We start from the raw sequence: 9,945 nt of genomic DNA, 5'->3' as shown, positions 1-9,945 counted from the left end.
CAAGAACAAGCAAGTTGCTTGCCCAGGAGACATCAAGGCAAGTGGTCGGGTCCCCTCAGTGCAAACCCTCTTCCAAGAATCAATGGGAATACACACTCTGACTGGTAACCACACTCGTCACCCATAAGGGAAAACAGGGAAAAACAGCAATGAAGCGGCAAGCTAAGCCCTACAATGTTCAATAGACTTCTGTGAACCCAGGTGGAGACCTGGTTTGCCAGCAGTTTGGCAAGACCTGGGGACTCTTGGGCCCAGAGTCAGTGACACAGCCACAAAGGACTAGAGTGGAGAGTGAAGCGTCCAGCTGATAAGAGGAGAGGGGATATGCGCAAGAACACCCACACTTGCAGATAATACCCACTTGACCTGGATTCAATGATTGATCAGAGCTCAACCAGAAGAAGAAAGAAGAGGAAAAAAAGCATAATCTGATATAATTTGATGAACTTGACCTACACCTATGGATGCAGTAGCTCAAAAGAGGAAACAAATCCTTACTGCAACAATCATTCCCCATAAGACCACTACTGTAAAAGACTAAGAAAAAGAAATTATACTAAAGGAGGGTAGGGGGAAGTCTTTGTTGGTTGCTGGGAAGTTGGTGATGGGTCGGGGGAAGAGGGGAGGGTGGAGCGCAGGGCGGGGATTGGACACAGGAGAGCTTGGGTGCTGGGGTGGGGGGCAATATACAGAAAGGGAAAGGGAAGTGGAGGAATGGGGCAGATGGGAGAACAATTGGGCATGTTTGAATGGGCTAAGTGGGACAGAAATAAAGGATGATATATGCATAGCCTTGGAACTGCAGGGCTCTGAGATACAGGGATTGAGTCATGGTTGGAATAGGGGGGGAAATCATGTTAAGATGCTTGGCTGTTTTTTTGAATCTTGGCTTTCCTTGCATTATAATATAGAGTAGACACTGGAGGGGAAGAGAAAGGAATAGTTAGAAACATCACACTAGAAGGCTTGTAAGACCGTCTTCTGCCTATGACTGATTGGAATACCTAAAATGGGGCTACAGCGTATCCAGTGAACGAGGCTCCCAGCAGAGCCTTTGCAATACATAAAACTTAGGTAGAAACCTGAACCACATCCAGATCTCCAGAGATGAGAAATCTCCACTTGAAAGGATGAGCAGACCAGCCTGGAGTGGCTAGAAGAACAAAAGATATTTCTTGAAAGAAAGACCTACAGGAAAAATACAAATAGAGGCAGATGGACTGTTACTACAAGAACAAACAAATCGCTTCCCCAGGAAACACCAAGGCGAGTGGTCGGGTCCCCTCAATGCAAACCCCCTTCTAAGACTAAGACTCAACGGAAATACATGCTCTGTTTGGTGACCACACGCATCACCGATAAGGGGAAGTGGGGTAAAAGCAGCAATGAAGCGGCAAGCTAAGCCCTACAATATTCAGTGGGCTTCGGTGGACCCAGTTGGGGACCTGGTTGGCAAGCAGTGTGAGGAGACCTGGAGACTCTTGGGCCCAGAGTCAGTGGCGTGGCCACGGAGGACTCGAGTGGAGAGTAGAGCTACCAGCTGATGGGAAGAGAGGGCATGTGCACAAGAACGCCCACACTTGCAGATGGTACCCACGTGACCTGGGCCGGATGACTGGATGATCATAGCTCAACCAGGAGAAGAAAGAAGAGGAAAAAAAAAAATGAGCCAATACAATCCGATGAACTTGACCTATACCTATGGATGCAGTGACTCAAAAGAAGGAAAAATCCTTACAGCAAGAAACATTCCCACCCCCTCCACACACAGAGTAGACAGAGATGGGCAACTGGACATTGGATACCCAAATGGGGAGGGGACTACAAAGGCAAGAAGTGACTGGCTTACAAGCTTTCAAGAGGGAACCTAGAGCTAGGGTGCATGGAGGAAGGCAGAATCGCCAGTACTATCTAATCTGTCTAGGCGGAGCTGATGAAATGAAATACAGATGGGTAACTCGTGATACTGTAGTGAATAATGGTTATCAGTACTGATTATGAGGGTTGGAAATGCAAAGGTAGACGTTTTGTAGCAAGGAAGGGAGTGATTAATTCTCCAGTCTAGGAGTGGAGGTCTCTAGAACCATCAACGGAGAAGAGCTGAGAGTGGACCCTACCCAGAGAAACAGAGATGCCTGAGATAGAGACAGAGACGATGACGTGGAGTGATGAAGCGGCTGGGGACTCTGGATCCAGAGAGGGAGAGGGACTGTGGGCTGAAGACTGGGTGGTAGGGGGGAGTGTAGGGGGCGGGTTTCTAGGGTATACCCTTTGGTCGGCTGATGATGCATGGAGGGGATTGGAACCACGGCAATGAAATGATATACGATGGAATGAATGTAAAACTAAAGTTCTCTCATGTAAACTATCATATAATTCACAATAAAACATTAAAAAAAAAAAAATCATTCCCACCCCCTCCACACAGAGTAGACAGGGATGGGCAACTTGGACATTGGCTAACCAAAATGCAGGGGGTGGGGGGTAGGCCACAAAGGCAAGAAGTGACTGGCTTACAAGCTTTCAAGAGGAAACCTAAATCCAGGGGGCCTAGTGGAAGGTAGAATCTCCAGTGAGTAATATCCAATCTGACTAGGCAGGGCTGATGAAATGAAATGCAGTTAGGTCTTTTGTGATACAATAGTGAATAATTGTTATCAGGACTGATTGTGAGGGTTGGAAACGTAAAGGTAGACATTTTATAGCAAGGAGAGGAGTGATTATCTTTTCAGTCTAGGAGAGGAGGTCCCTAGGACCATCAATGGAGAAGAGCGGAGAGCGGGACCCTGCCCAGAGAAGCAGTGATGCCTGAGATGGAGGCAGAGATGATGACCTGGAGAGATGGAGCAGCTGGGGACTTGAGATCCAGAGAGGGAGAGGGGCTGTGTGTTGATGACTGTTGGGGGTGGGGTGGGGAGCAGGCTTGCAGGGTATACCCTTTGGTTGGTTGATGATGCATGGAGGGGATTGTAACTATGGTAATGAAACAATGTATGATAGAATGAATGTAAAACTAATGTTCTCCCATGTAAACTATCACATAATTCACAATAAAAAATTTATAAAAAAAAAAGTATCTATAAGGAGGTAAGAACTACAAAAAGGCAGTAAATAGTAACTATAAAACTAACAAGTACAATAACTGAAATGAAAAATTCATTAAAAGGATTAAAGAGCAGACTTCAGTAAAAAGAAAAATGAGGAACAAAGAAACAAAGTTATAATACTTAAGGTTCTGTGTCAATTTGACTGAGCCAGGATTTCCAGTGCTTTAACAGTTAAGATAAAGAAGTTTCCCATGATTCGCTCTGCTATGAGCAGTCCATCAATTGAAATGAAGCCTCCTTAGGGATTATGGCCTGCTTCTAATATATTGGTCATTCAGGCAAAGTTTCCTTCCTTTTCTCCTGGGTCTGGATTCTGCATCTGGCTTGTCATCCAATCTATGGTTCTTTGGAGCTGAGCCAGTACAGTAGCCTGTTCTATCGTCTGTTGATCCTGGAAGTTGTCAGCTGCTGATCATTTTACCTGCCCAGCCTGTCTGACATGCTGATCTCAATTCATCAGCCCTACAGCTGTGCCAGTCAGAAGGCCACCTGACCAATGGACCTAAGATATGCCCACTTATACAACTGTGTGAATCATTTCCTTGAATAAGCTTCTCTTTATATATACATATATATGCTTAACTGATTCTGGAGTAGCAAAATCTAAAGGATGGGTTTCCTATATTGGTTTTACATCTCATTATTCCTGGTGTGGCGCTATAGGATTAGCATTAGACTGCGAACCACAAGGTTGGCAGTTCAAACCCACCAGTTGCTCCTTGGAAAAAACCTATACAGGGTTGTTATGAGTCATAGTCGATTGAATGGCACTTAACAAGAATAACAACAACAGTTTTAATGGCACTGAAAACTCTGCTTCCATTAGTAAAGAGGATGCTGCTAATCCATGGAATGCGGTGGCAATGTTAACACAAAAGACATTCCTACCTATAGATCACGTATTAGGGATATGAGAGACTCTTGGTGATAGTGTGTTTGATACTTTAACAAAATCTTATCAGGATGAGAAGAAGTATAGGGAAGCTGGTTGATATTCCTACTGACAACAGATGAACGTGTAAAGGAAAGAGACCAGCTCATGGTGTTGGAGCTACAATTCTACCAATGTATAAAAGACCTTAAACTTTGTACTTATGTCCTACAAAAGTGCATTATTTTTTCTAATAACAAAACTGATACTGCCAAAAGCCAAACCCAGAGTCTTATTGTAAGAGTGGCTGAATTATACCACCAACAGAATTCCCATTCTTGAATGGTGTCTGATGTTAAAGGGAGAGCAATATTGGAAAGACATTGAATACTGAAACTTGGACTGGGAATATATTATCAGATAATTAGAGAGTTCTATTGGCTCTGCAGTGTAAGCACTGAATTGCAAACCACAAGGTTGGCAGTTCAAGTCCACCAGTTGCTCCATAGGAGAAACATGGATGAGGCTTTCTGCTCCAGCAAAATATTTCAAGCCTCGGAAACTCATTACAGGGTCACTATGAGTTGGTACTTAAAATCCAGTAACAATCAGGAAGCTGGGGACACTGAGCATCTAAATTCTGCTGAATCACTCTTGCTAAGAGAATCTCTACTCCCATTCTTTCAAGTCAGAGAAAGAGTGTTGAAACCCCTGAGACACCCATCAAGTCTAGAATGGAACTCACTGAAGGGGAACAATTTTCAGGCAAATACTAGAAACAGTAACACTAGGGAGGTACCTACACCTTATCATAATCAACCACTTGAGATCAAAAAGGAACAGCATTGATCTAATTGCAAGGTTCACAAGGTTAGGAAAGAAAGAGAAATGAAAACCAAAAGGAAGTAGGATAAGTGATATTACATTTTAAGGACTTTAATTAAAGATGTGATTAAAAAAAAGTGTAAGATTTGTTAAATGAAAAACTGATTTACTCTGTAAACCTTCACCCAAGTCACAATAAAATGTTAACGAAAAAAATTATCTCATGATAAAAAAATTGTAATGTTTGTAAGAAAAGAAACAAATGACCAAGATGATTAGCACCAAAGAATATGAGAGTAGAAAAACAATCAGAAAATTATAAAATAAATGCATATTAAAGTATACAATAAATATAAACCAAGACACTGATGCTATGCTTTCAGACATGATTTACTTAAATAGAAACAGAAGAGATAAATGTAAACATATAAAAAAATTAATTTGTAAAATAGCTTACCTGGATACAAATTCACTTAATTCTGAATACTCTGTGGGCTCCACTATTATGTTCAGGTCAGTAATAACAGAAGATAAAGTCTTCTCATTCTAAAATAAAGTAAAATATACTTTTAAAGTCAGATCCTTACTCCATACCAAAAATCCAAATGAACTTCAGATGAAACACTTACTTGAATGTAAGTACTGAAACCATAAACTACCAGGGGAAAATATAAACATTAAACTGATTACTGAGTGAGGAAGAATTTCCTAATATATAAGTAAGTATGAGTACACATCACTATCACTCCAACATAAGCCTGAAGGCAGTCGGCTCTAGATCTGTGGGGGTCAACAAACCTGGCTTCTCCAATAAAGTGCTTGGAGGCACCCCACTGAAAGTCACTGAACTTTATTTGCTCTATGGGCTAGGAAGCCCACTGCTCTGGCTCTTGGTTTTTGCTGCTGCTCCTCTGCCACTCCTCCAGTGTCAGATTTCTGCTCCTGGATTGAGACGATTCAATGCACAGGGATCTTAGGTCCAAAGGGTGCACTCCACTCCTGACTCTTCTTGGATGATAGCGAGAGTCCCATCCACCACTCACCCCTGCTTTTGAGATGGCTCTTTTTATACCCACATTAAAGTCCTAAACTTTGGAAACCAGAATTAGCCATAATAACAATCATTCACAACTGAATTATATAATCAATCCATCAGCATTTTGCCCCACCTTCTATTACACAGACCCATCAAAAGTTGTTTGGTGGAATTTTACAAAGGCGATGGGTAAAAAAGATATGACATGATACACTACACTGCAAGTCCAATGAGAACTGCTAAATTAACTGTTAATTTGGCCTGTAAATTCAGGGTTTAACCTCTAATAAATTTTCTTAAATTATGTATTTATATATTATTTAATATTTTCTATTGCTGGTTTAAAAAAAAAAAACTTTTTAAAGTTAATCCACAAATTAGCACTTCATTGTCAATCTTCCAGATTTATTATTGCTGTTGTTAAGTGCTATCAAGTCAGATCTGACTCAGCAACTCTGCTGAGGAGCAGCTGGTAGGTTTGAACAGCATTTCAGTGCTGATCCTACAGTGCCACACCAGGAGTCTTCTTTTTAATTGCTATTATAGATGACTTTTCTCAAATCTGTCCTCCATATTACAACTCCGTAATATTTCTAATGTAGCTTTTATTACTGATTTTATACTTCCTTTATTCTTTTTTCCCTTAGCTCTCATTTTCTCTCCATTTCTTTTTGTTGAGAGTAATGAAAGTTTTTATTTAGCTTAAAATTGTACTTCCTGGACTAATTCTTTCAAAATAAATTTAAATGCATTTACTCATTTTCATCCTTTCTATGGTAATATTTTGCTAATGTCTAACATGATGTTTACAGAATGCTGTAATACTGTTTTAGATTCCTAGTGCCACAAGTCGGTGGCTTTAGAGAAGAAAATTTGGCTTTTCAAGTTATAAAGGCTAAACATATACAAATGAAATCTCAGCAATGACAATTCCTTGTCTGTAGCTCCAGATGTTCCACCTGGCCCATCTTCCTCAATGTCTGTGCCTCTTTGTCTATTCTGCTATGTTCCTAACTTAGAAGTGCTTAGATTTAAAATTTTCCTTACTCAGCATTTGGAGTCCTGGTATGGAGTTGTGGGTAAATGCGCTAGACTGAAATGTTGGTTTTAAACAAAAGGTCAGTGGATCAAGCTCAGAATTACTAATACAGGGTGTCACTGTGAGTCAGAATGGACTTGAAGGCACTTAACAAATAACAACCACTGGGTACCACCTAATTAACATAGCAAAAAAAACCCTATTTCCAAATAGAATTACATCCACAAGTATGTTGTTGTTGCTGCTAATAAGTGCCACTGAGTTAGTTCCAACTCATAAGGTTTAGAAATTTTAGCACATACATATTTTGGCATGGGGCAGAGTGGTGGGTTGTGGACACATGGCCATAATTTAATCTATAACATCCCATGCTTCTCATTGAAATTGTGTGCCGTAAAGTTGTTTCCAACACATGTTGTTGCAGTTAGGTGCCATCAAGTCAGTTCTGACTCATAGTGACCCTATGTACAACAAAATGTAGCACTGAATGGTCCTATGCCATCCTACACTTGAGCTCATTGCAACTGTCACTGTGTCATTCCATATCGTTGACAGTTTTCCTCTTTTCCGTTGACCCTCCACATTACTAAGCATGATGTCCTTCTCCAGGGATGGGTCTCTACTGATAATATATCTGAAGTATGAGAGATGGAGTTTCACCATTCTGGTTTCTAAAGAGCATTCTAGCTGTACTTATAACAACACAGATTTGATTGTTCTTCTAGAAGTCCATGGTACTTTTAATATTGTTTTCTAACACCACAACTCAAATGTGTCAGTTCTTCTATGGTCTTCCTTATTCACTGTCCAACTTTCAATGAGGTTACTGAAAACACCATAGTTTGAGGTCACCTTAGTCCTCAAACTGACATCTTTGCTCTTCAACACTTCAAAGAGGACTTGTGTATGCCTAATGCAATACGTTATCTGACTTCTTGATTGCTACTTCTATGAGTATTGATAATTGATCCCAGCAAATTGAACTCTCTGACAACTTCAATCTTTTCTCCATTTATCATGATTTAATTACTGGTCCAGTGGTACAGATTTTTGTCTTCTTTGCATTGAGGTACAACCCATACCGAAGGTTGTTGTCCTTGATCTTCATCAGAAGTATTTCAAGTCCTCTTCACTTTCAAAAACATGGTGGTATCATCTGCATATCGCAGATTGTTAGTAAGTCTTCCTGTAATCCTGATGCCCATGATCTTCTTCATATAATCTAGCTTCTCAGATTATTTGCTCAGTATATAGACTGAATAAGTATGGTGAAAGAATACAACTCTGGAACACAGCTTTCCTGATTTTAAGCCATTCAGTGTTCACTTGTTCTGTTTAATGACTGCCTTTTGGTCTGTGTACAGATTCCTCATGAGCACAATTAAGTGTTCCAAAATACTCATTCTCTGCAATGCTGTCCAAGGCTTGTCAAGATCCACAGTTAAAAGTCTTTCCATAGTCAATAAAACACACGTAAATATGTTTCAGGTATTCTGTTTTCAGCCACGAACCATCTGATATCAGCAATATCTGTCATTCCATGTCTTCTCCTAGATCCGACTTGAATCTCTGGCAGGGCCCTGTTAATGTACTATTGCAGCTGTTTTTTGAATAATCTTTAGCAAAATTTTACTTGCATATGATCTTGATGATTTCTGCATCCCACTTGGTTACCTCTCTTTGGAATAGACGCAAATATGGATCTCTTTCAATCAGTTGATATATTACTTTGCGAAGGAGAGTAACTGCCATCAGTGTGTTGAAATTGGAATTGGTCATGCTCTCCGGAGTCTGAGTGGAGGTCCCTCAGTCATGGATATCAACTATGTCTTCAGAGCCCAGCAGGGCATCAATGCCATTCCTCTGCCTTTAAGTGTCCCAATTCTGTAGCTGGTCAACCTGACGCCACAACCTCAGTACCTGGCAGTTCCATGTTCCTGGTTCACAAACATGGCAGCACCACCTCAACTTTGGGTGGCAGCCCCACATTCTAGAACCTATTAGATTTAGAACCCAGTTGATGAAGGGATAAACTAAATGTGATATATCCATGTAATGGAATGTTTTTTAACCATAAAAAAGAAGGACAATGAACAGACACGTCATCAAGGAAGAGATTCGGGTAACCAACAAACATATGAAGAAATGTTCACAGTCACTAGCCAATGTTGTTGTTGTTGTTAAGTGCCAGTCGTTAGAGAGATGCAAATCAAAACAACAAGGAGATATCATCTCACACCAGCAATAACAGCGAAGTTCAAAAAAGCAGAGAGCAAGAAATGCTGGTGAGGAAGCGGAGAGACTGGAATCCTCCTACATTGCTGGTGAGATTGCAAAATGTTCCAATCACTCTGGAAAACACTATGGCACTTCCTCAGAAAGTTGGAAATAGAAATACCTTATCATCCAGCAATTCCTCTACTTGGTATTTACCCAAAAGAAATATGAGCCATAACACAAGTAGATATATGCACACCAATGTTCACAGCAACACTATTTACAACAGCAAAAAGATAGAGACAGCCTAAGTGCCCATCAATGGAAGAATGGGTAAACAAACCAGTACATACACACAATGGATTATTATGCTACCTTGAAGACTAACAAGGAAACTGCAAGCCACCACATAACATGGATGAAACTTGAGGACATTATGCTAAGTAAATTAGTCACAAAAGGAAAAATACTGCATAGGACCATTATTGTAAAAGCTTAAGAAAAAATATTCACATTAAAAGGGGGGTAAAAAAAATCCCTTGTTGGTTACCGGGATACAGGGAGTGGGGCAAAAGGAGGGAAGGGAAGGTGGAGCACAGGGTAGGGAATAGACACACAATAGTTTGGGTGTTGAGGGAGGCAAATACACAAGATGGGGAAGGGGAATGGAAGAACAATATGGATGGGAGAACATTTAGGTAGGTTTGCATGGGCTAAGTGGGACAGAGTGATGTATGTAAATAGTGATGTATGCACAACCTTGGAACAACAGAGCTCTATGATACAAGGATTGAGGAATGGTTTGAATGGGTAAAAGAGAGGAAATAATGTTAAGATGCTTGACTGTCTT

The 9,945-nt window shown here is 40.6% G+C and overlaps 1 protein-coding gene across 1 annotated transcript in view; it reads right to left on the bottom strand.

Annotated features, from left to right (window-relative positions):
• The window catches only part of CENPP (centromere protein P), a 422,858-nt gene that overhangs the window by 342,157 nt on the left and 70,756 nt on the right, over positions 1 to 9,945 (bottom strand). The window contains exon 4 of the mRNA XM_006876774.1: positions 5,261 to 5,349. Within this exon, the coding sequence (XP_006876836.1) occupies positions 5,261 to 5,349 (89 nt within the window). The remainder of the gene's footprint in view (positions 1 to 5,260; positions 5,350 to 9,945) is intronic.

This window comes from Chrysochloris asiatica, unplaced genomic scaffold (assembly GCF_000296735.1).
Source record: "Chrysochloris asiatica unplaced genomic scaffold, ChrAsi1.0 scaffold00412, whole genome shotgun sequence".
In the NCBI taxonomy this organism is placed as follows: domain Eukaryota; kingdom Metazoa; phylum Chordata; class Mammalia; order Afrosoricida; family Chrysochloridae; genus Chrysochloris; species Chrysochloris asiatica.
The sequence above is the reverse complement of the archived record's forward strand: the minus strand, read 5'-3'. Positions and strand labels throughout refer to the sequence as shown.